Here is a 27,682-nt window from a genome sequence, read left to right on the forward strand (position 1 = left end):
TATACACACTATTCTACCTTTTTCAAAATAGATACATTTTAGCCAAGATGTGAGAAACAATTAACTAAAATGGACCAGTTGTACTACAGATTGAAAGAAGAAACCTGTCCAAGTAGAAGATCCAAAAAATATTATCCAGAAGGAATTTGTTGAAGTGACAGAAATGAATTCAAGAAATTAAGCTAATTGTCACTAGACATCAAGGAAAGTATAATTACTTTCAGTTTCATAACTCTTAAGCAGCCTGTCTCCAATTTCTCACTTCCAGAACAACTTCCGTTTCTCTTAGAAAAGCAACTTGCTTTTATTCCCTCCTTTCTTCCACCTTTGCCTTCAGCTAGTATGTTGTCATGCGTCATATGGGTACTTGAGCTAAAGCAGTGAAAGATACAATCCTTGCCTTTAAGACCCCATCAACCTTGTTTAGAGGAGAGACAAGGAAACAGAAGTGTTGTGTGCTGTGGGAAAAGCCATGATGGAGTAAGCCTAGAGCATTAGGGAACACAGAAGAGATCCTTAACCTGACCCAGGGAAAGTGTCAAGCAAGGCTTCGCTTAGAGGAGGGACCAGTGAGCTAAATTTGGAAGGCTGGGCAAGAAGGAATTAGGGGAAGGCTACATGGTACAGTGTTGTTTGGGGAACCTCAGGTAATTTATTTTGCCAGGAGTGTAGGGTATAAACTGGGAGTGATGAGAGGCAAAAAGTGGTAGAAGAGGCAAGGGGTCAGGAACGGTCTTGAATAGCATGCTAGGAAGTTTCTATCTTATGCTAAACCTGTCCTTAAATATGCAGAGATATTAAGGTCTTGCAAAAATCATCAAGAGGCAAACCTCCTGTAGATGCAGATGATATCTTAATTTAATCTGCTCCTGTAATCCCTCTGAGGATGGTTTTAAAACTCATGGTTTTCGAGCTCAAGGACAGGCTATTTATTTATTTAACATCTTTTTTGGAGTATAATTGCTTTACAATGTTGTGTTAGTTTCTGCTGTATAACAAAGTGAATCAGCTATATGTGTACATATATCCCCATATCTCCTCCCTCTTGCATCTCCCTCCCACCCTCCCTATCCTGCCCCTCTAGGTGGTCACAAAGCACCGAGCTGATCTCCCTGTGCTATGCAGCTGCTTCCCACTAGCTATCTGTTTTACATTTGGTAATGTATATGTGTCGATGCCACACTCTCACTTCGAGGGACAGGCTATTTAAACCACAGTAAACATTTGATAAAGATGGCTAAACTATTAACATACAATTATTAAATATCTATCTAAAATAGAAAAAATATCAAAATCAAGGAATACCTTTAACATCTTACATTTCTCATGAAAGCCCACAACTCAGTCTACATTTAATAGTCTTATCATCAAGACAATCAGTTTTGTTGTCACTCACTCATGAATGTCTTTCACAATAAAGCTATCAACTGAATTCTAAGGTATGAATGTATTAGTTTGTTTCCCTTCTATGCATAATTTCAGTCTGTTGCTCCCCTCCATTGGCGGTAAGTATATTCTTCCTTGTATTACAGGTATTTCTGGGTAGATTTACTTCCCTTTGCTAAATTAAAATTCCTTCAGGGTAAGTAACATGTCACTTTTACTTTGTGTTCCCCAGAACACCTAGAACAGTGTCTTCCAAGTAGTAGATGCTCAATTATTATTTGAATGAGTTAAAGCAGTGGAATATTAGAAACTGTGGAGTTTCAAGGCCAACTAACTACATTATATTGTTCATAAGAGATTATATTGATCCAAGGTAGTTGGGATTAGATCATTTTGAAAGAGAAGAGGTTAATTACTTTAATACACAAGAACACAAATTTCAAGTTCATTCTCCGTGTCATATCTGAGAAGGAGGGTAGTGATGTAGAAAGAGACTTGTCATCACCCGTATCACCTCCTCTGAGAGGTCTTCAGGCAGCATTCATTGCTTATTTCTTATCATTCCCATAGTATTTCTCTGTGGTCCTTAGAGAGAGATTGTCTTAATCATCTTTATGACACCAAGTGTTCAAAACATTTTGTTGAATGAATGAATAAATGATTGGCTATGTGACGAATCAATTTACATTTTGAGCTTGAGTTTACTCTTTTCTAAAATGGTCTAACACCTTGACGGGGTGACCTTGAGAGTCCTGCGCTCGGAGTGGCAGGTGACGTTGATGAGGACGTCATCTGCCACTGGCCTTGAGCTGGCTCAAGGTCCTCGCCAGCTCTGACGTGCTGTCCTTCTTTGATTTTACTATATACACATACGTATTTTTTTCTGTTTGTTGCTTTAAGAACTAACCCTGCTCGAGAGTATTTTCTTTAGCTAGTTTAAAAAGAAAAAAAATATTTAATAAACAAGTATGTGGCCAAATGCAGTGCTGAAGAGACAGTCATCATATAGCTTTATAATTTTTTTTCCTGCTTCTGAGTGTCATCTGACAATGCCGATAGCCTTATTCTGTTGGGTTTCTGCTTTGGGGTATGGTTTGATTGCCTTGGTTTGTCATGGGGAAGAGATATTCTTAAGGAGCTACCTCCGTGTAAGTGAACTCCTGGAGAAAGTGAGTTTGCCTTTCAATCAACTGTATCACCCAACAAGAAAAAAAATAAAAATAAATAAAATGGTCTAACAATTCTACTTCAGGGAACATTCAGTAATGAAAGTTCTTAAAATCCGTGATAAATGTACACAATCTTTGCAGGGGAGAATTGGAGAGTAAATAAATAAATGGAATTGTGGAGTATTAAGTGAATATATAGAAACATTTGCTAGGATGACACTTTTGTAACATAATATAATGGATTTTGGAGCCAGGCTGCCTAGGTATGAATCTGGTCTCAGACATTTATTAGCTCTGTGACCTTGGGCAGTTACTTAACTTTCCTGTGCATCTGGCTTTCTAATCTGTAAGATAGAAATAACAATTATATGTACCTCACAGAGTCCTTGCTTTATCTAAATGAGTTAATACATGACTAGTGCATAGAACAGCCAAGCACTCCTACATGCTAGCCATCATTTGTCATTATATATGCATTTAATACTGCACTCACCACTCTAACATGACCTCAGTGCTTTTGTTCATTTTCATACCTGCTCCATAGATTTCAATAAACGTTTGTTGAATAAATGAAAAAAAGTGCTTTGCACATTGCAAATGGACATATTCCATGTTAATATTCCCAAGATCATCCTAAAACCATTTGGGTCAATTTATGTAAAAGAAAACCAGAAATTATAAAGTGACTAGCTGGCTAAAGTTCTACTTATGGGTCTAGTTTATATATCTCTAAGACGGACTCATCTCAGAAAAAGTAAGAAATGGTCAATATATAAAGTTCCTCTGATTCCTTGTTAATCAAAGGCTTCAGATACATTCCACTTTCAATCCCAAACGCCTTCTTGTCCAGTGTTTTTTTTAGCTTTTCAAATTGTGAGGTAAAACCCTGCTTTAGGTACTTGTGATTTTAAACACCTCTCAGTAACATCACCGATCGACCTTGTAACACTTGTAACACGGAGGGAGTTCTGGGGACCAGATGCAACAACTTTGAAGAGGCAAGGAATAAGCCAGAGCAGTAGTAGGAGGCAGCAAGTATGAGGAGCTGAAAATTACATCACCCTGTTGCCCCCGTCTTCATGGCATTTGAAATCTTGGACAGGACCTGAATTAGGAATCAGCTTGCCAAACTGGGAGCCACCAGAAGTTATCTCAGGTAATGTTTAGGAAAAGACACTGAAGCTCTGGGTCTTTTAAAAAACTAAACCCAGAGGAAAATTGAATCTCTGCAGATAGTGGAGTTCAGTGCTCTAATTAGAAGCTGAGTTAAGTTTTGCATCCTTGGTAATTATAAAGGTTCTGAGCAAACTCATTCTCCAGCCTTGGGATTCGTGAAAGGAAATGTTCAGGGTTCTACAGTGGGTTTTGTTTTCTTTCTTTTAATGTTGATTCTCTTCAAATTAGTCAGGAAGTAAACAATATTACTTATTAAACATCTTTGTGAAACAGCATGATATAAGAATTATGCTGCATGATTCATGGTTCCTGCTAAACATATTAATCTCATAGATGTTTTTAAAGGAATCAAATGTGCCAAGTCTTGGTATCATCTCTGTGTCATGTGGTGCAACCTGCTTGGGATCCTGTGCTTCACAAGGGAAAAAGGAAAGATACTTATTAGCATCTTAGAACACAAAACCTAAGCAACTCCTTACTCTTTCCCAAGCCAGGGCCAAAAGAGCTGATTCATCTCCTCCTCGTCTGCTTGAGAACTGAGTGGTGCCATGTAAAATGGTCAAGAAGAGCTAGAACCCAGAGGGAGAGACTATTATCCTTGTGCCTGTATCCTTGTTTATTCCAGTCCACTCGTAAAACCTCTATTTGACCTTCACACAAGGTTTGAAGAAAGAGGGGGATGTGAAGGACAAAAACCTAAATGTAAACTATGAATTCCAAAGGCGTTGATGCGGAGGCCACAGCGTTCTTGCTGGAAATAACCTGTTCTGTACCATGTGTGCAACAAAGAGACTCTTTCCAGGCCGGATCCAGTATATCAGGTTCCTTACGGATCTGGTAAATACACAAGCAGTCATTTCTATTCTGGGGGTAGATTAAGTGAGAACAATGATACTTAGATAATTTTCTATGTGGGAATAAGAGAAACAAGCTTTGCATATGATTCAGACAATCACAGACAGTAGAATCTTGAAAGAGGTCTCCTCTTAAAATTAAGAAATTTAACTATATCTGTGTCTGTAGATTATTCCCATTAGGGTTAAGTTAGGATTAAGGGTAAGGAATCAGCTCTCTTACAGCATCCAGCCCATCTTACCTATAGTAGATCTTTGTAAATATATTCGTTGAGCTAATGAAGGAAAGAAATCGCTCACCTCCTTTCTACTGCTATAGTTCTCTTAAGTGTGATATATAGAGCAATTCATAAATACTTTCCTGACACTTTGATACTTCTGAGAAAAAGCTCTGGAAGAAAATCTGGCTATTTTAATTCTAAGTTATGGGTTATACTGGTCCTTGATCTACCACCTCCTCCTTCTAGTGAACGTTTAGCTCTTCAATTTATTTCCGTGCCATTAGGAAATGACACTTTTATGATAACCTTCAGGAATAGGGTGGAGTCACATCACACATGCGTTTAATGTACACGTGGCTTTAGAATCTAACTCCTATGAAGATGAGACCAGTGACCAAGGATCTGAGAGTAGCAGCTGTTCAGTGGGGACACAAGGAGAAAAAGCCACGTAGGATGAGTGACAGGCAGCAGGTGGCCATGCTCTTCTCAGTGATTTTTCAAAGATGTGTCTGATCAATCAAGATTTAGAGTAAGAACCAGCAAATATTTTCTGAGTACTTACTACATTTCCACCATCGTGCCCTTGTTACTTTCATATGTTTTCCTTCTTTAATTCTCAACAATAAACATGATATTTATTAAGGTTATCATGGCTTAATATTAAGATAGAATGGACTTAAACTTACAGGCAAGAAAAAGCACTTTTGAAGTCTGTATCCCTTCCCCATTCACAGTAAGAACTTGAGAATTATCTTAAAGAAAGAATGAAGTGAATGTCCTGACATCTAAGTATAGATTTATCCTTATTTCTTCCTTTATCCTAGCTCGGTGGCTCTCAGTCCTAGGTGTGAGTATGTATTACTATAAGCATATATTAAACTTTAAGCATGACTTAAGGGAGTTCATGATTATTTTGACTACATCAAATTTTTGCTTTAGGTACTGGCTTTAAAACTAACCCTTGATTAACAAGGGACTCCAATTTATTCAAAATAAGCAATAAAATTAAAGATATAAAACAAAATTCCAGAAACAGTGGTTATTGCCTAGTGGTGTTTCAGTGTGTTATGGAAAGATCCAGGAAGCAATTCAAATCATCTTTTCTAACATCAGCATCTTGAGACATTTGGCTCTGTTGCCAACCGCAGGAAAGAAAAAGGATCAGATAAGGAAGAGTTCTTCAGGTTCAAAGTTTCTTTAATAAAGCTATCTTTCTTTTACAGTCCTATAAACATAAGAGAAATAGCTCAATCTTTCTCTGTATCCTTTCTCACCTGTAAGAAGGAAAAGTAGACACTGTTTACAAAAAGTAAGTTTTTAAATCCTACCTTTTCCACCTAAGATTAACAGTCTTCTTGGAAATACCCCTGTCTCATAAGCCTGCCATAGAAATCCTTTGCTACATAGCACCATATCCCAGGATTTAAGAGCAGAGCCCTCGGGGCCAGACAGATTGAGTACAAATACCAAATCTGTCCCTCAGCACAAGTATGACTTGGTGAAATTTATTTAACTTCTCTGAGGCACAGTTTCCTCAGTCATATAAGGGGATAATTTCTTGCTGCCTCCCATGGCTCTTAAGAACAATATGCCTGGAACTCAGCAGACGATCAGAAATATTTGTTGACGAAATGAAAAGTAATTGTGAAACACGAAGTAGAGAAGAAGCACATAGTTCTCATTAAACTGTAGTGATTATTTGTATTATTTCCTATCTACTAAATAAATGGGAATGAATTTGCTTTATACACTCTCAGTAAATGCAGATTCAGAAGACATGAGGACATGGGTGGGAAAACAGAATCTCAACATATAAGTCATATGACAGTATCTGAAAGATTTCATTTGTAAATTCAAATCTTCTCCATTTCCAATTCTGCCATTAAAACTCACTCCCTTTGGTGTGGAGAAAAGGGAACCCTCCTAATGTTGGTGGGAATGTAAATTGGTACAGCCACTATGGAGAACAGTATGGAGGTTCCTTAAAAAACTAAAAATAGAGTTGCCATCTGATGCAGCAATCTCACTTCTGGGCATATATCCAGACAAAACTATAATTTGAAAAGATACATGCACCCCAATGTTCATAGCAGCACTATTTACAATAGCCAGGTCATGGAAACAACCTAAATATCCATTGACAAATGAATGGATAAAGAAGATGTGGCACAGATATACAATGGAATATTACTCAGCCATAAAAAAGAATGAAATAATGCCATTTACAACAATGTGGATAGACCTAGAGATTATCATACTAAGTGAAGTAAGAAAAAGACAAATATCATATGATATCACTGATATGTGGAATGTAAAATACAACACAAACGAACTTATCTATGAGACAGAAACAGACTCAAAGACATAGAGAATAGACTTGTGGTTACCAAGGGGCAAGGGGGGTGGAGGAGGGAAGGATTGGCAGTTTGGGATTAGCAGATGCAAACTATTGTATATAGCATGGATAAGCAAGTTCTTACTATATACACAGGGAACTATATTCAATATCCTGTGATAAACCATATATATATATATAATTGAATCACTTTGCTGAACAGCAGAAATTGACACAACATTGTAAATCAACTATACTTCAATAAAGTTAAAAAAAAAAAAAAAAACAACTCACTCCCTTCAAAGGTGGCCAGGTGCAGAGGTATGGGTGCTGTTACACAGGTCCACGGCTGTAACCTCTACATTTGGCTTAAACTGTGTTCCCTCAGCATCAACCCAGCCTTGCTCCCCTCTCTGGTCTCTCTCAGTTCTCAGTGGTAGTCGACTCACGAGACCATTGCTCTCGTTGTGGGGTCTTCCTAGTTCACCTGGTGGCCCCCTGATGAGCTCACTGGCTTCCACTGTAGCAACCCAGGAAGGCTAGGCTTCACGCCCCTGCTGACGGTGGCCCAGTCAAGCTTCCTGGGATAGGACTGTTCTTCAGAGTGGTGTGAAACACCCTGTAAGGTGGCTTCTTCCAGTACAGCCAGAGGGCAATGTGGCAAGAGCTCCCTTGCTGTTCATCTTCTCTTCAACTTACCTAACTCATCTCCTGCTCTCCAGGCCGAAGTTCACAGATGGGCTATCAGGGATCTATGAAGACCATGGCACTCTGATCTCTCTTTTCCTCATATTGCCACAGTCTTCTTTTACTGCTTTTATATCATATATTCCCCCTTCTTAATGCCAACTAGGCCTCTACTGTGTTCATTCTATAAGCTTAATCCCCCATACCTGGTTGTTGATCTGCTAATAAAGGAAGAAAATAAAGAAATTCAAAAATCTTCTCTCAAGACAGTATCTTGGTTTGCAAGGTTATGTTTCTTCCTGCATAATCCTGCTTTACATGTCAGAAGCTAAATATTACCTTGGTCTTAGTCTCTGCACTGTTTCAGAACCAAATTCCAATCTTCTCTATAGACAGACGGATGCCTTGGATGGAGCAGGCAGAAGATCTTTTACTCAGAAAGGCAAGGGACAAAAGTCCCAAAATTTTTTGTATACTTCCCCATGGTGTTTCATGTTCAAAGTGCAATTTATTGGGAATTTTTTTAAAAGAAGATTACAGAGATGTTCAGGTTATGAAAGTCTGCATAATATTTTTAAAACATCTCATCCATTAGTTGTATCCAGTACAGAATGTGCAAAAAATAAACCTGGCTCTCCAAATTTTATATAGTTATAACTGTGTTATAACTGTATTATAACTGTGTTATATTCTCAATGTAAACCATTTTGGTAATTTTATGGGGTTGACATTTATCTGTGCTGAACTAAACTACGATCAGTTTCCCTAAACGGAGCCTTAAAGCTACACAGCTATTTTCTAAGACTCAGATTGTTGTTTTTGGTTATGAGCAAACCAATAAATTGAACAGGCTGGTTTAATCTCTAGTATTTTGTGTGCACATTGATGTAGACTTTAAACTAGATGAGCAGAAAATGAAAGTATGTTTTCTTTGGCAGGCATTTGATGTACTTGGAAGAGTTGAAGCTTACCTTAAGCTCCTTAAATCAGAGGGTTTAAGTCTGCCTGTCTTGGCAGCGAGGCATGAGGAATTACACAGAGAAATTAAAGACTGCACAGCTGATGCTTTGCAGGAGGGACAAGCCTTAATCAACCAACTAGCCTCCTGCAGGTAAGTGAAGTCTATTTCTTCCTCAGTGTGACAAGCTTTTTCACAGTTTCCACAGTCTGTTAAAAAATAAGTTGCATGATTTTTTGTCCCTACTTCTGATGTTTTACTGCATTATGACATGGCTTAAAAGTATCTATTGAATTTTGGTCAACAGTAATTCTGAACACAGCATTGCTCATCCAGAAGTGAGGCTATATTCTGACCTGAGGACCTGAAGATGCTAAAGCTTTCTTTCTATGAGTTTCTGAGGAGGGAGGAGGGAAAGAACAAAAGAAGAGACAGAACTTTCCTTCTGTATACTTTTTATATCCTAGCATCTCCGTGGGATTTCTTCCTCCCTTTTAATTCGTAAGCCTTGAGTCTACTCTGTCCCTTTGTTGCTTTCTGGAAAAAATAAAGTTCTAGAATTCCCTTTCATTTATGAGCTTGATGGCTCACCAAGCAAAACCCTAAGTAAAAGATGACATTATTATTAATTAATAATAATTACATTTTTAAAAATTGAGAGCCCACCACATACCTGGCACTGTCTCAACAGCTTTAGAAGCATTATCCCATTAATCCTCACAGCAACTCTACAAGGCGTAGAATATACTATTAATGTTCTCTTTTTACAAGCAACTGAGACACAGAGAGGTTAAGTAACTTGCAAAAGGTCACGCAGCTGGTTAGTTAGTGGCAGAGCCAGAATTTGAATTCAAGTGCATGGATCCAGAGTAATGGTCTAGTGCATCCTAGACCACCCGCTCTTAACCAGTGTGCTAGGGTGGGTTGTTTTTATGAGCACATTCAGTGAGTATAGCAGTGTGATATACTCTGGTATATCTTAGAGATGGGTGGGAATGAGGAGAGAGAAGGACCTTGAGAAGCAGAAAGAGAATGCAGTGAGAACGTATGATCAAGAATAGGGATTGGAAGACAAAATGGAGATGACAGAAAGAGCAGATGATGGAACAGATACTGACTAGGAAGAAATGATGGCAGGGCTTATGTTTTGACAGAGAGAGACAAAAAAAATTCTGCAAATGGGGTAAGCCCTGTTTTTATCTTCCATATCCACAATCCCCTTGAAACTCAAAGACATTCAATTTGAGGAACAATGAAATAGGTCAAATGTGGTAAAAATTATTTTATTTCTGTTTAAACCCTCATTCTGCTCTATTTTAGACATGCTTACAAGTGTTGATTTGGTAAATTTGGGTTTAGGGAATTTTCTTTTCAGAAGATAATCTGAGTCCAGACAGATACATTTAACCAGGGCTTTGGGACCATGCAAAGTCAAGATCAGAAATAATCCAAGATATTCCAGCAGGAGCTAAAAAGCTGAGGCTATGAAAAGGGCAAATAATTCTCACCTTTGGAAAACTAACAATAGCTGTAGTTACTAAGTTTCCCTACTTTGGCTCCATGTCATGCATCAGGTAATGGTGTGTCCACTCGGCTCTAGGAGAACCAGTGTGCTCATGTCTGGCCCCTATGGGTATGAGAGCTCCTTTCTTCCCTCCCCTGTTACAGGTCCAGTCTTCTAGAATGTATAAGAATCTTGGGCCAGGCAGAAGATATCCTATGGGGTGCCTGGACTTGTTGTGCCTGGACTCAGTGTACCTGTTTGACATTGATCTGAGTCATGTGATGATGGATTAAGTGGTGAGGTCTCCAGTTGTAATTGGTCTCATGTCAGTTTAGTAAGTAGGTCTCAAAGCACAGATACATACTATTTCTCTGTTCAGGCCACTCTTTACTTGTGGTACTTTCCCTGACCTTAGACAGTTTCCTTTCATGCGTGGGTGGATCAGGAAGCAGCCAGAGACCCCTCCCCAGATCTGAAGATCTGTCACTGATACGCTGCCCCAGAAATTCTAGATGCCTTGGCCTCCCCTAAGTCTGATCTCTGTATCTTCAAAACAGTACATCCTTTGGACTCTGTTTTGTTCCACTTCCCTGAGCTTTGGTCTGGAAATTACCTCCCAGACAGCAGGCTGATGCAATCATAAGGCTCACCTCATTCATTTCCCTTCTCTCAGGGATGACTGTCCTGTGCTACCTGTCCTTCAATGTCTGAGTTGTTTAAGGCATGGGGGTAAATCCAGTCCCTGCTTCTTGACCAGAAACTGAAGTTCCGTATTTAGTTTTGATGCTTAAGTCTTAAGAGTAGGAAAGCTGGTCACAAGTTATTACTGCTAAACTTTATCCTGTTTGTTCTAATCAGTAATGCTTTATTTTCAATACTTAAATATAAGAGAAGTGCTTTTATTTTACATTACAGTCTATTTTCAGGATTCTAGTGATTCTTTTTGGCCATCCATTTTGTAATGGTCGACATGTTTGTTTACTTAGCTAGTCTCATTCTTTTTGCCTTCCTTGTTCCTTCTAGTCTTAAATTTTACATATATATTGTTTTTCAAAGGGACATCTATAGTTCTGTTCGTCAGGTTGCAGACTGAGTCTTAATAGAAGAAGCAATAGTTAGGGACCATTTCAAGAAACTTGAATTAATGGTAGGTAACTGGATTAAAGAAAGAAAAATTAGCAGTGTGATTTCTGTCAACATCCTAGATATATGAGCGTTCATAGTAGTTCCAAGGTGTTTGGTTGCCCTGAGATTTCACAATATTTTACAAATCAATACTATTTCCGTTTTGCAGGAGGAACTGAAGGTAAAGTGCAGTTGTTACTTGGCAAAGGACATTTTTGATTCAGAGGGTAGATGTAGAATAGAAATCCATTAGAAGCTGAATTGAAACGCATTAGAATCTCAGTCGCAAACCAGAGCCACACATAGTCACTGACCTCAATCCCATGCATACCATTTGGGACTTGCTTCCCTTCCTCATCTAATGATTTATCTGTCCAACGACCTGGGTCACCGCCATGGGAGAGAAGCAGAAGAAGATTTCAAGTTGCAGCCACAGCTGGAGTGAAGGTGGAGTTTAGAATAATGACAATGGAAATAAACATAAATTCCACAGAGAAAAGTATGTGTTACTGAACATCACAATGGCTTCCTAGACTTCTGAATGCCAGCCACGCTACTAGGACACAAAACACTAAAATTCCTACTGTCAGACATTTGAAAACTGGTGTGGATAAGAAGCTTAGGACTTAGTATCAAAGGAGTTTTTTTTTTGTTGTTTTTTTTGTTTTTTTATTTGCGGTACGCGGGCCTCTCACTGCTGTGGCCTCTCCCGCCGCGGAGTACAGGCTCCGGACGCGCAGGCCCAGCGGCCATGGCTCACGGGCCCAGCCGCTCCGCGGCACGTGGGATCCTCCCGGACCGGGGCACGAACCCGCGTCCCCCGCATCGGCAGGCGGACTCCCAACCACTGCGCCACCAGGGAAGCCCTCAAAGGAGTTTTATTTCATGCATTCTGAGAGCCAAAATAATGCCATGCTTTTAACTTCTCTGAACCTCAGTTTCCTCATCGGTAAAATAGAAATATGCATTTTATAGAGGATGTTTTAATCAAATGCGATAACACCACTCTGGCATATAGAAAGCGCCCGATAAATAATTGGTTCACTTATTTATTTACCTTCTATACAAAGAGTTTTAAAAGCAAAATATTAAGAGTTACATGGTTGCTTCATATGACTACGGCAGTCAGCTGTACCAAATCATATTCATTTTCACTAACTGGGGAAGGTACCAAATCATATTCATTTTCACTAACTGGGGAAGGTTATATTAGAAATAGAGCAGATAAACATTTATCTTGAGGTAATAAAGGTAAAATTTAGTACTGGGGCAGATAGGAATTTCAGAGACCCTTAGATCTAATTTTTTTCCAGTTAGTTAATAAAATAGGACTTCAGAAGTTCACATTTATCTAAGATGAAGCTTCCCAGTAAATCTGAGAACTTTGTAATTATTTTAGGAACAGATCCACACTGTTTTTCTAACCTGGAATCAAATACCTTTGAAATTGGAGCAGCCTCACAGGATAAATGATGGTTATTTACATGTTTCCTTGCCCTTCTATTTCCTCCCTAATGCTCAGGTGATAATTCTGAGTCATTGTTAAATTGTTTATTATCTTTTCAGAGTGTGATATCCGTGACATAACCTAAGTACACTTTAACATCAAAGGCATTTTAGCGCATTCGTTTGCATTTAGTTATGATGCGAGTTACCTATCATGGGATCTGATAATGGTCAAACCAGGCTTACAGTGAGGTTGAAAGCTCTGGATTCCGGCCCCCTCACCTCCTCTTAGGCCTTGCTTGGCATCATCTCTGAGCACTGAGTGTAAAGGTAGCCCAAAGGTACCCTGCTGCCAAGCAGAATAATGCATTTATTAAGCCACAGGAAGCTGTGGTGATTGGAAGTGCTGGGTCAGAGACCTTGTGTGAGGGTGAAGTTTTCCATAATTGGGCAAAAACGAGGAACCTCCTTTTTTGTGTTCTCAGTGAGCTACCAATTCAGAACTCAAAAACAAGGAAACCATAAACAAAAGACAACCTATGAAAAAACAACCTGGGAAAAAACGTTTGCAAATAATGAGATCAACAAGGGCTTAATTTCTAAAATATACAAACAGCTCATACAACTCAATAACAAAAAAACAAACAACCCAATCGAAAAATGGGCAGAAGACCTAGATAGACATTTCTTCAAAGAAGACATACAGATGGCCAACAGGCACATGAAAAGATGTTCAACATCGCTAATTATTAGAGAAATGCAAATCAAAACTCCAATTAGGTACCACCTCACACCATTCAGAATGGCCGTCATTTAAAAAGTCTACAAATAACAAGTGCTGGAGAGGATGTGGAGAAAAGGGAACCCTCCTACACTGTTGGTGGGAATGTAAATTGGTGCAGCCACTATGGAGAACAGTATGGAGGTTCCTTAAAAAACTAAAAAAAAAAGCTACCATATGATCCAGCAATCTCACTCCTGGGCATATATCCAGACAAAACTATAATTCAAAAAGATACAAAACTCAAAAACATAGAAATACCCACTAAAACCAGGCTACTTTATAAAGTATTCATTTGGCTTTTCCTGTCCCTAAAATTAATTTAAATTTACAGGTAAACTTGCTTCAGCATTGACTCAATTTCTGCTCCTGCATAAAAGACTGTTCCAGTTTTTTTTTTTTTTTTTTGTGGTACGCGGCCCTCTCACTGTTGTGGCCTCTCCCATTGCAGAGCACAGGCTCCGGACATGCAGGCTCAGCAGCCATGGCTCATGGGCCCAGCCGCTCCATGGCATGTGGGATCTTCCCGGACCGGGGCACGAACCCGCGTTCCCTGCATCAGCAGGTGGACTCTCAGCCACTGCGCCACCAGGGAAGCCCCTGTTCCAGTTTTTATTCTACCTTGCTGTGGTGAACTTAAGCTTATAAACCTCATCCTGGCTGAATACTTTGCTTTCATATAACCTTAAGTATTGCCCTTTTGCTCTAACATTTATTGTTATTCATTTAATGTTGATTTTTCATATTTTACAGAGAAATAGAAACAGGGGTAAGTTGGGACTTTGCATTCTCTTTTCACGATTTTCTTTTATGTTGACTACCACTACTTACCCTGTTTGATATTGCGAATGATAATGAACTTTAGACAGAGCATGGTTTATTCAGTCATTCATTCGCTCATTCCCAAAATATTATTGAGTGTCTTTGTAGATCAGGTGCTCCCAAGCATCTAATGTGATAGGTGAAGTGCCTGCCCTCATGCTGTTTATATTCTGCTGGGAAGAAAGAGTCAACCAACAAATAAATCAACAGATGAGATGCTCTTACACAGCAATGAGAACTGTGGAAAAAAAAAAGTGAAATGGGCTAGAGAGTGACTGTGGGGAGGGGACCATTTTAGACATTGTAGTTGGGGAGAGATTAAGGAGAGGAGCTACCATGCAAGTGGCTGGGAGATGAGTGGACCTGGAAGAACAAAAGCAAAGGTGTAGCAGAAAGAAGGACAGTGTGGCTGGAGGAGAGCGTGACAAGGGGAAAAGGCATAAGACAAGATAAAATAGTTAGGAGGGAGTTAGACTATGTCCAAGTGCTCGTTGGCAATAAAGGCAACGCTTGTGTGCTTTATCTACATTAACAAATTTTATCCTCAAGCCACCCTGTTATACAGATACTTCTATTACCATTGTCCCTGTTTTGCAGGTGTAGAAGCTGGGGCTCAGAGAGGTTCAAATAACTTACCTACTACCTGTCACACAGTGGTAAGGGGTGGAGTTCAGGTCTGAACTGCTCTGTTAGGTTGCTAGCTCTGTCTCCTTTCTTTCAACTTCAGTCATTAGCAAGGAGGCTGACCACTTAGTGAATGTGGATTTTTTTTTCATTCTAACACACTTAAAATGTGCTGTATCTATCTTCTAATTTCAACTCAAGTCTCACCTTCCCTGCAAAGTTTTTCTTTCTTTCTGTTTAAAACATTATTGAGCATCCATATGACATACCAGCACTGGGCTTCAAGGATAGTCAAAGATACATAAACCTGGCCCTGAGTCTTCAGAACCTCATTAACGGCCAGTAAGGGAATGACATGTCAAGGGAGTGTGATCTAGGTCTGAGGAAGCCCTTGGGACAGTGGGTGTTAGGACCACATCTTCAGAGAAGAGAGACACAATCCCAAGCTCCTGTGACCAGGATGGGTCAAGTGAAGGAGTGAGACTTGAGAAGACCATTGTTGAATTTGATAATCTAAGATGGGTGAAGGGTCTACATCTTCCAGCCAGGATGAACCTAATCAAAACCTACCACACAATAGTTTTTTAATTCCTTTGTATTTGTCAGCTCTATCTCACTTTTTACTCTGTGGTGTTCTGACTCACTTCTTAGTTGTTTGACTTGTGACAGCATCATCTCCCCATCCAGACCATGACATCAACTTGAGGTCAGCCTTCAAGGTCAACCATGTAGGAAGCCTCTTTTATGCTCCTTATCTCAGTATTTACGTACTAGGTGACTTGATTTGAAATGTTAAGGGGCTGGTGTGGCATAAAGGAAAGTTTATGTCATAGCAAAAATATTTTAAAAGATCTTACGTGGAAAACAAACAAAAATAATCCCCACCCTCCAACAACATAAAACAAAACAAAGAAACAAAATCAGAAATCCCTTTGTATCAGAGTCATCTATTGTCACATTTTGTAGGAATTCTACCAAACATTTAAGAACTTAAAATAACTTTTCTTAAAAAAGTTTGATGATCTATTTAGATGGTAAATATCAGATACTGAAATTTAGGAAATTGCAAAGTTGAGTTATGACAGTGTTAACTCAGCCACTTTCCAAATATTTTCATGTCTGTATTAAGTTGTTCTCTTTAGGGGTTGAATAAATGTCATAATTGCAGTCTGAATCTGTTACCATTGTTAAGGCTTGTATAATTCTGAAACTCTTAGTATGGAATGCACCCAAAGTTTACCCTTTCTGTTAAATGTAGGACTAATTAGATTAGGTTCTTGTAAAATATCTAGGAGTCACTCATTGCAATATGAATTTATTCATTTATAATACTGATGATGTGATGTGAAATAGCAAGGATCCCAGAGTTAGAAGGTCTGAAACTGCAGGGTCTACAGAGGAAGCCTGACTAAAGGGGCAGAAATCTGTGCCTTGGACAGCTGAGGGGGAGTACTCTTCAATGAGAGGGCTTAGAGAGGAAAGAACACCAGAAAGAAGAGAGGAAGAGATGTGAGTGGACAAATATATGAATAAACTGCTCATTACAGTGTTGTTTATAATAGTGCAACCACCTAAATATTTTCAGAAAATAGGAAACTGTTCCAATAGTTTAAGGGCAAGCACAGTATGGAATAATCTAAGCCAATATCAGAAGAGTGTTTTTGAGGAATATTTGAAGACAGAGAGTATCCTCACAATAAAATGTTAAGAGGATAAGGTAGGATCCAAATCACATATATGGCATCTTACTAACTTTGGAGGGGAAAGGGTGGAAAGGACTGCCAAGAGAAAAACTTTTTGGAAGGAAATACATTAAAATGTATTTTTATATCTTCTAAATTACCTCAAAAGAGAATATTTGTCTGGTTAGCTCTTACTGTGCCCCTTTTATGTGAGGATTTATGTCATCAATCAGGGAAAATGTTCAGCAATTTAAATATTGATTTTCTGTTTTTCTCTCTTTTCTCTCCTCCTGTAACTCCCAGTAGAAGAATGTTGGAGGCTCCCAGTCTGTCTTAGATGTCTGAACTATCTTTCATATTTTTCATTCCTCTATCTCTTCGCACTGCGTTCCCAATGAATCCCTCATATTGAGTTTTCTCTTTTGTTAATTTTCCCTTTGTTTTCAGCCGTTGAATTCTTTTGTTTGTTTTCATAACTATACTGTTCTCATTTCTAGGATTCCTGACTCATTCTTTTTCCTATCCAATTTTGTTTTACTTCTGACTGCTTTTGCTTCAGAGTTTCTTGTTTCTTTATTATGGGTGCTCATTTTTCCTTTATCTTTCTGGTGATGTGAAACATATTTATAAAGTCACTTTCAGATTGCTCTACTTATTTTCATTTCCGGTAGAGCACATTTAGCTCTTGATTGTTGAGTGTCTTTTCTTAGGATTCATTTTCCTCATGTGTTTTGAAATTTTAGATTGTCCTTCTGGATGGGAAGTGTTTTTTCTTCAGCTTTATTTTCCTTGCTTTGTTCTCTACTCTTTTTTTTTTCTCCTTAGCAGCTTTGCAATGATTTCCGCCTGAACTCACAGGGTCTCCTGTCCAGAATCAGTCTTCTGCTATTTGATCAGGGTCACCCGAGCTCCCATAGAGCTACTGGGGCTCTCAGAGGTGCAGCCAGAAATCCAGGTTGGGGCACAGTCGGGGTTCCTGACTGCTCTGCTATGTCTGATTCCTTGGCTTCAGCAGCAGTGGGCTATAGCATTTTTCAAACTCCTTTTACAAGAGGGAGAATCCCATCCCTGTTACTGATTTCAGGGAGAATCCCAGCTATGGGACCCTTCATGGAGGACATGTTTTGGTCTCTCTGGCCTCATAGGAGTGGAACATGTGGGCATCTCTGCATGGATCTGGACCAGAACCCAGGAACCCTGTAGTTTCAGCCCCACTTACTACTTGCTGTTTCTTTATTGTCATGTGTATACCAGAGGTACATGTGGGTGTGAGATGTTTGGTGGGCAGTGATTCTCAATGTGTACAACTTAAGTCAGAAAAAAATTATTGTAAAAAAATACATATCCCTTCCACAGTTCAAATGGCACTTTTTCAAAGTAGGGATGAAAACTAGATGGTGGCGATTGTTTCCTCCAAAATAGAGATGATAAACATGAAGCGTTCCTGTCCAGAGATCAGGAAGATATTTTTTCCCATTTTCAAAGTATAATTTGTCCATAGACAGAAAGAAAAATATGATCAGCTGATCCCTTCTGATGAGATAGAGTGAGCTGGTGCGTGCTTAACATCTGGTTCAGCTGCTAATCCAGATGGGCTCCCAATAGTAATTTGTGAAAGGTTTGAAAGCAACTTGCTGCTCTCAGGAAAGAATCATTAGAACACATCAACATTGGGATTTACTCTCTTCTCGCAGCCCTGGTTTGTAACAGATGCAAAGACAGGGCAACCGCTTCCATAGAGCAAATGTAACAGTCTATTTTTGAGCCAGAAGTCAATATGTCTCTGCTCTCTGGGAGGGAAAAAAAAAAATCTATCATTTTTCTTTCCCCCTTCCCTCCCCTCTCCTGGCTTAATGAATAGGGGAGAAAATACTCCCATGATGGAGTTTCTAACAAATGTCTAAAGAAACCTTCACAGTTTGTCACTCCAGGGTATCTGTGATGCTTGAAGAAGTCAAAGTCAATGTCAGGAATAATCTGATGTACCCCATGCTCATACTACAGGCAGGAACCATCTAATCCATTCATAGACAGGCAGCCCAAAGATCAAGCAGTATTTCCAATGCAAGTTACAGAGCCACAGATTGTTAGGCCTAGAAAGCTGGTCCACTGGTAGCTCCTCTCCCACCCCATCAGGCAGCACATGAGCAATGCGGCTTCATCAGAGTCAGAACAAAATGCCCGGGCACTCCCGTCAACCAAGTTTCTGTTATCAGTCCCCAGTTCTTGTCCCATGATTTATTTAATATTACTGTGAAGTAATAGGACTCATTTCTGGGTGGCTGATGGAATTCTATTAATTTATTTTCAGTTAATGTAAGAATTGCTGGCAGAGTGTGAGGTCATATTTTTCCTTTGATCAAACCATCTGCATTTCACTCTCTGAGGAAATTGGCAATATGCATGCTATACATGTTTTAAAATGTTTTGGAATGTTCAGAAGAAATGTCTGGAATCAGTGTTTCAAGTTTCCAACTGAAAATGATAGAATAGGACTGGTTGTAAGCTGCAGACTAGGTTTTCACCAAGGAGGAATGGAGAGGGAGAGGCCCTGGGGTTAGGAGTGTGACAGATATACTCCAACTGGAAATCAGGTAGAAGGAAGGGATTAATGCCTGATCAGACAGAGATGATCTAGCTGAGGACAGAGGAAGATAGGAGCTGGCTAGGGTAAGCAAGATAATTGAGAACTTCTTGTACTAAGGATGCGGTCTAAGTGACAAATAAGAAGGGAATGCACATGGGACAGGCAATTCAGTCTGTCCCTATAAGGCTTGAAACAGTGGAGGGAAGTATCAGTCAACCTAACTATGAATCCTAAACCATCGAAGAAGAAATTGGGCAGTCTTTGGATAGCCTAAAACTTCTATAACTGGGCAAAGGGCAAAGTCATCTTTTTTTTTTTTTTTTTGCGGTATGTGAGCCTATCACTGTTGTGGCCTCTCCCGTTGCGGAACACAGGCTCCGGATGCGCAGGCTCAACGGCCATGTCTCATGGGCCCAGCCGCTCTGCGGCATGTGGGATCTTCCTGGACCGGGGCACGAACCCGTGTCCCCTGCATTGGCAGGCGGACTCTCAACCACTGCGCCACCAGGGAAGCCCGCAAAGTCATCTTTGTTTAAAAACAATTAGAAACTGTTACTAGTGACATTTTTAATACAGTAACTATCTGTGCATATGTTCTTTTTCCTTAAATCTGTGTCTTGTCTTCCCTTAAATATTGATCAAAGTGTACTTTATTTAATTTGAAAATATGCATTGATCTGCTTCTTACAAGGCTATGTAGCTCAGGGCTACAGAGGATAAATGAATGAAAAGAATGTTGTATTTTCCCTTAATTTATAATGCAATAGATATACAGGATAAGACATAAATCACCACAAAATAAGACTAATCTCGTAGGTCATTGGAAAATTAAAAATGAATGATCCATCCAAAGACAGCAAGAGATCCTATTTGGCTCGTTGTGATTCATCTAAATTAAAATTGTGAGTTGCTAGAGAGCAATATTTTTACGGAAGGAATGCTTGATTTGTTTTTGTTTCCCCATTTCCATTTTCTGTGCTGGAGGGGCCTTCAACATGTGAATTTGAATAAGATATCGTGCCCCTCTAGTGGTCACTTTGCAAACTACAGACAGACATTTCATTACCTAGAGAAGCCAGCCAATTTCAAAAGAGCATGCCAGCCAGGCTAATCCTGTTTCCATCAACACTGAGTGCAAGGGAAAGTGAAATTTTAGAATACTCCCCCCACCCCCGTCATGTGTCATGGACCCAGAAAAGGTACTATGAGGTGGTAAAGAGTGTGGACTCTGGGATCAGATGAATAGGTTCAAATCCCAGCCCTGCCATTTAATAAATGTGACCTGGGCAAGTTACTGAGCATTTCTGTACCTCACTTTGCTCATCTGCAAAACAGAGATAACAGTTATAGCCAGATCATCGGGTAGTTATGAGAATTAGAAGAGATTACTTAAAACATTAAAAATGGTTCCTTGTCACAGTAAGTGGATTATTTTTAGAAAATGTTTACCCATTTACTATGACAAGCTTTATTCTCTGTACCTATTTTCCACAGTGCTTATTCACCTTTTCTTTTTTATTTATCTTTCTCATTCCAAATTTGCATGTTCTACAGAAAAACCATAACATGTAGGACAACTGGGCTTTTAAGTGCCTTTTTAGCATGCAAAGTCTAAAATGTAGTTAAAATATGATTACTGTTACCAATATAATATTTTTACAGAATTTGTGGATATAAGTACAAGGATTATTTGCTAAACTCTCCTGATTTCTTGATTATACTCTTCACTGTCTCTGAGTTATTAAAATGTGAAACAAGTTGTTTCAGGTGTAATGTCTGTGGGACCTTAGGCGTCAGGAATAAGATTTCCCCTCCAGTTAAACTTCTCTGGGACTCCGGTGGTCCCACAGGACACACTTGAATCCCATGTGCATTCAACAAGATTCTCAAGCCGCCTGATGACCTCTAAACTCTTGGCAGCCTCATTGTCATTCCTGTGAAGTCCCGTTCCCTCTCAGGCAGTTGGGATCCTGCCCTCATTTCGTTACTAATTCAATTCATTTTTACTGAGTCATAAATTAATTTTTTGAGGTAAAACTACTGAAATCTGTATCTTGTTCCAAGATCTTTTAAAGCTCTGGGTAATTAAATGTGAGAGTTATCAGCTCATCTTTATGAGTATTGGAAGGAAATGACTGATAGGAAATTAAAGACTTCAACTTCTTATATGCAGGGAGAGGCTCTATCTCAGGGATAGGTTGAAAAATTTTAAAGTGCTCACTGGATCAGCAATGTCCTTTCATTGTCTTGCATTGCTAGTAAGCCTATGTTGGAAATGGTTAGGAAACTTGCTAATGTGTCTTTAGACCACAGCAAATGGGGTCCAACTCAAAGTTCATTTGTTGTTTTAAAGACATTTTCATTTTATGAGCTGTCATGTCACTTTGCATTTTCTCATGAGGCCAGCACAGGTACAAAATGACAGTGTGAGGCTTGGTTTCTTTTTATGAACAAGTACATCAGATTCCTCATTGTTGGTGATACCTTGGTTTTCACCTAATGATTACAGCCTTGAGCATTCGTAAGTATCCAGAACAAGGACCTTAGTGTTACATAAATATTTTACCCTATTGGATCATTCAGTGTTTTGTTAATTGGCTGATCTACACTTCTATTCAAAGAGCATCTTTAGATAAATGAAGCTTTTAAATAACACCCCCAGGAAAACTCTTGGCAAACATACTGTGTTTTTTGCCGTAAGCTTCTCAAAATATCTTAAAGAAATATTAAAAAGTGAACCTTTAGAAGAGAAGATTAGACCTGGTTACAAAAACCCATAACTCATCTTTTCCCTCGGGACTGACCGACTTAAACAAAACAACATAATTTGGTTTTGGTCTCTGCTGTACCAGGACTACAGCTTCTTAACTTCTATTATCCTAAAGCCTGAAGCTCAGTAACTTTTATCAAGTCACACTTACCATGAAAGGTTCATTTTCAAATGTTCCCTGTTCCTGGGGCCTCTCTATGAGGGTGGAGTGAACTAACAGCTGGCTTGTTCCATTCAGCTCTCTGGTGACCGGTGTCCGTGAGATGATGGAATGCATCAAGAGGCGAGTTGATCATCTGACTGAACAGTGTTCAGCGCACAGGGAATTTGCTCTTAATAGACAGCAATTAACAACCTCAGTGGAGGGCTATTTAAGAAAGGTAATTTCATAAAATGTGTCCTCCTTAAGCTACTATTTATTTCTTGGTTTGCATAAGTTTCTTTATTTTTAATTTTTCATCGAAGTATAGTTGACTTACGATATGTAAATTTCAGGTGTACAGCACAGCGATTCAGTTTTTTTTTTTGTGGTACGCGGGCCTCTCACTGCCGTGGCCTCTCCCGTTGCAGAGCACAGGCTCCGGACGCGCAGGCCCAGTGGCCATGGCTCACGGGCCCAGCCGCTCCGCGGCATGTGGGATCTTCCCGGCCCGGGGCATGAACCCGTGTCCCCTGCATCGGCAGGCGGACTCTCAACCACTGCGCCACCAGGGAAGCCCTCAGTTATATATATATGTATATATACTCTTTTTCAGATTCTTTTCCATTAAAGGTTTTTACATAATGTGGAGTATAGTTCCCTGTGCTATACAGTAGATCCTTGTTGGTTATCTATTTTATGCATAAGCTACTATTTAGATGCAGCTCCTTACCTGGTGATAATAGATGATGGTATGGAAGCTGCAGCATGCGGGCACGGTGGGAGGATAGGGGTGTGTCTCCTTAGGTTTCCCTTCATCCTACATTAGGCTTTATATTCAAACAGAATGAAATTGTAATTCACTACTGCTCATCAACCATCCCTGCCCCAGGTTGCCAAAACTAGAAGTGTCATCCTCCCTGCCTCCCAGCCCAGAACATGTTTACACAAAGGCAGTTCTCATTTTGCACAGAACTGTGTTAATTGAACCATGTGTATATTGGGATTGTGTCCTCTTTGATTTACGTGGTTCTGTGCGTGGCTCCAATATGCACATTTTGGTTAACATGGCACCACACAACACAAGAACAGCAGGTAGATACCAAAAATGATGAGTTTTAGGGGTTCCAGGAATAAATTGCCATTATCATAATTTATTGAACCAAGACAGTGCAAAGGACATGGCCACTCTGAATAAAACCATATGTGTGAAAATCCTTTCTACAAAGTGAATATAGTGGTTTGAAGAATTTTATTTCCCATTTTCAAAGAGGAATAAAACCAGGCAGCTACTATTTGACTAAATAAAAAATTACTTGTCTGGGGGCTTCCCTGGTGGCGCAGTGGTTAAGAATCCACATGCCAATGCAGAGGACACAGGTTCAAGCCCTGGTCTGGGAAGATCCCGCATGCCTCGGAGCAACTAAGCCTGTGAGCCACAACTACTGAGCCCTCGTGCCACAACTACTGAAGCCCGTGAGCCTAGAGCCTATCCTGCACAAGAGAAGCCACAACAATGAGAAGCCTGGGCACCGCAATGAAGAGTAGCCCCCGCTCGCTGCAACTAGAGAAAGCCCGTGTGCAGCAACAAAGACCCCAGGCAGCCAAAAATAAATAATAAATAAAATAAATAAATTTAAAAGAAAATTACTTGTCCGTAGATGGGGTTATAGCAAAAACTAGTAATATCTCAATTACATTAATGCTAATGAACCATGTTGTAAAGTCTGGGTCTCAAATTTTCAATGATGTTTTTTCATTAGCTACAATGGACTTATATACCTGACTTACACAAGTAGAATTAATAGACTTCACAGGAGAGGTCATTAAATAACCAAGTCTCTATCTAAATTGCCTCCTTGCCTGTTATTGATCCAGAGATGGGAATTTGAACCTTGTTCTGATGCCTGGGTCCAGGGAGATTACAAACATGGCAGCAGCTGTAGTGCTGCATTCCCTGGAGCTTGAGATTCAAGCGAATTTGGTGGTGGTGGAAAACACAGTAGAAACTCAAACAGCTGCTGTTGCTTGTGTGGCTACTGCCAAGTCAGAGCCAATTTGACTTTGGGAAGTATGAACTCTAGTCAGAGCAAGGCAGTAACTTGAATTGAATAGAACCCCTTAAACCTCACTGTATTCACTAATTCATGTGTATTGAAGATCAAATCATAATCCCCCACGTTCATCAATTAAATGCCTAAGCATGTTTCTGTTTTGTTATTATATGTACAGCATGTGGTGCTGTCCCGGGGCCCCTCAGCCCTAAATATAGTAATCCATAAAGTGATCTAATACCTATGCTGGACCTCTGCTTCAAAATATACCTGTAAATTGGGCCCTTTTCAGTGTACAGTGTATGATCATGACTTAATGCACCAGAAAAATTCATTTCTATTGATGTGTTGACAAGTGAATTATCCTTTCTACGTAATATAGATAATAAATTCTTAGAGAATGTGGATTATTGCCTACATCTCATCGCTGTTAATAAAAGAAATATCTGTAAACATATATCCTCTATTGGTGAGTCAGTAGTATTACCTCATATGAAGAGCAGCATTATGAATTTAAGTAGGAAATACTGAAATATTAAACTATTTTCAGATTAAAATTGATATACATTTAAAGTATAATGGGAATGTAGAGAGTAATATTTATCTCCTCTACACATATGCATACATATATGCCAATATATATTACTAAGGGTGCAATATATTCTTTATTCCTAAAGGTGGAAATGTCCATTCAGAAAATCAGCCCAGTAGTTTCTAATGCAATGGATGTCGGTTCCAGCCTTTCTGAATCAGAGAAGATTTTGAGTACATATCTGGAACTAGATAAACAAGCTAAGGTAAATAAAATGAGTTATTATTATGGTTATGGTTTTGTAAATATGATCTTTCTTTATTTTCAGTAGCTATAAAACTTAATCCTAACTCCCTTGAGGGCTGCAATTCTAAATTAGTCTTCTGGCAGATAATGACTTAAAAACGGCTACCATTATGTGTATCTAAAGTATATTTACAGGTGCATTTATTAGGGCGTTTGAGCTCACGGAAGCTCAGCATTATAGCCTGGTGCTAAACACTCATTTGGCCCTCTTTCCTAGCCTAGGAGATGTTAGCAGCTCCTTGAGGCCAGGAGAGCGCCTCTTCAAGGCTATTTGTGATTTTCTGCTAGAATAAGTTGCAAGAGAAAATTACCAAGAGCAACATGCATCAGTGCTAGATTCCAGGAGGCAAAAAAATCACAATGTTGTTTGCACACCCAATGTTTAGAGACAGAAACTGCCCCCTCCTCTGCCTGGCACCTTCTCTAGCACCCTCTCACCCCTTTCACGTGGGACTTAGGTTCAGACATTCCTGCTAGCAGCTCCAAACCTTCATGAAGTCCCTGCCTGCCCCAGCAGGTGGTTAGGAAGGTGAGGCAAGTGCCCAGGTCTCTAGGAAACAGCCTCGCTATTCAATCATTTCTTTTTTTTTAATTTAATTTTTATTTTATATTGGGCTACAGTTGATTTACAGTGTTGTGTTAGTTTCAGGTATACAGCAAAGTGATTCAGTTATACATATACATATATCCATTCTTTCTCAGATTCTTTTTCCATATAGGTATTACAGAATATTGAGTAGAATTCCCTGTGCTCTACAGTAGGTCCTTCTTGATTATCTATTTTATATATAGTAGTGCATATATGTTAATCCAAAAGTCTCCTTCACAGACAGCACTGCCACCTGAAACTCACGGATGAACCAATTATTAATGGGCTGTTTTTAATTCATTTTTTAAAATGTCTAAAATGAAATGCATGCCTGAACTCAAGTTCATTTTTTTAAAAAAGAAAGCCTCATATATTTTATTTAGAGAAGTACTTTTTTCTTTTATTATAAATTTATTTATTTATTTATTTTTGGCTGCATTGGGTCTCCATTGTTGTGCACGGGCTTTCTCTAGTTGCAGTGGGAGGAGGCTATTCTTCGTTGCGGTGCGCGGGCCTCTCATTGCGGTGGCTTCTTTGTTGCAGGGCACGGGCTCTAGGAGCAAGGGCTTCAGTAGTTGTGGCATGCAGACTCAGTAGTTGTGGCTCGAGGGCTCTAGAGCACAGGCTCAGTAGTTGTGGCGCATGGGCTTAGTTGCTCTGTGGCATGTGGGATCTTCCCGGACCAGGGATCAAACCCGTGTCCCCTGCATTGGCAGGCAGATTCTTAACCACTGCGCCACCAGGGAAGTCCCTTCATTTTTTTATTTAAAACATTTTAGAGAGGGACTTCCCTGGTGGCACAGTGGTTGAGAGTCCGCCTGCCAATGCAGGGGACACGGGTTCGTGCCCCGGTCCGGGAGGATCCCACATGCCGCGGAGCGGCTGGGCCCGTGGGCCGTGGCCGCTGAGCCTGCGTGCCCGGAGCCTGTGCTCCACAGCGGGAGAGGCCACAACAGTGAGAGGCCCACGTACCGCAAAACAAAAAAAAACAAAACAAAACAAAACAAAACAAACAAACAAAAAAACATTTTAGAGGGAAGGAGGAAATTTCAAGGGGAGAAACTCCTCCACTTCCTCCTTCCAGAGGGCTCTCTGGGAGCAGCTCCTGTAAATTAAAATTACCTCCATTCAGTAGAGTACCTGGGAAGCATATTAAATACAAGTAGGAGAGCAATCCCTCCTTGCTCTAAATGAGAGTGGAGCGTCTGTCTTTCATGTTTGCTTGAATCCTAGCTTGGTCTCACGTGAAATTTTACACAGCTCTGCGGCAGTTGTGTAAATAGTGCCTACAATACCTACTCGTCCATTGAGTCAGTGGTTAGATTTCACGTGCCAAAAATTGCACTCAAAAGAAGACATAGGAGAGCAACCCTAGCAAGTCAAATTCACTGACTCTTTAGGTTATTCACACCTCATCTGTACCATTTTCCCTACACTTATTTAAAAACTGTTGTAGATGGAGACTTTAAGAAGACTGCATACTTGATATGGCATTTTTTTGTAAATTAAAAAATGAGTGAACAATTTCTATAAACTTGTCATCTCTTATATAACAAAATTAGTTTAAGAATTTTCTAGAGCTACTGGTAAATTTCATAAAGCAATCATCATGTATAATTATTTTATTTAACTTATTTTAAACATTTCTGCCAATGTGTTTTACAACCTTTCTTACTAAACAAACTTTCTTCTATTTGTGACACAGAAAATAGAATGTTCTAAATAAGACGTATAGGTGATAGACTGAAAGAATAATTTGAGGTAGTTTTCATTTTAAGGTGCCTTTTTTTTTTCAAATTTTAAAATATGTGCCTGTTTCATTGAGGAGAGTTTTGGTACAAGTTCAATTAATAATTGTAATAGATGGCTGTACAGAAGGTATTGGAATGTGAGTGTTCTTGATTCCCCTGTCAGCTTCTGACCTCCTGTGCCTTG

General features: G+C 39.5%; 1 protein-coding gene across 5 annotated transcripts in view; it reads left to right on the forward strand.

The window, feature by feature from the left end:
- Positions 1 to 27,682, forward strand: part of CCDC141 (coiled-coil domain containing 141) — a 206,594-nt gene that overhangs the window by 116,821 nt on the left and 62,091 nt on the right. For all 5 annotated transcript variants that reach the window (XM_060152538.1, XM_060152535.1, XM_060152536.1 and 2 more), the window contains exons 8-10: positions 8,767 to 8,939; positions 22,366 to 22,507; positions 24,998 to 25,117. In XM_060152538.1, the coding sequence (XP_060008521.1) occupies positions 8,767 to 8,939; positions 22,366 to 22,507; positions 24,998 to 25,117 (435 nt within the window). The remainder of the gene's footprint in view (positions 1 to 8,766; positions 8,940 to 22,365; positions 22,508 to 24,997; positions 25,118 to 27,682) is intronic.

This window comes from Lagenorhynchus albirostris, chromosome 6 (genome assembly GCF_949774975.1).
Source record: "Lagenorhynchus albirostris chromosome 6, mLagAlb1.1, whole genome shotgun sequence".
Lineage (NCBI taxonomy): Eukaryota > Metazoa > Chordata > Mammalia > Artiodactyla > Delphinidae > Lagenorhynchus > Lagenorhynchus albirostris.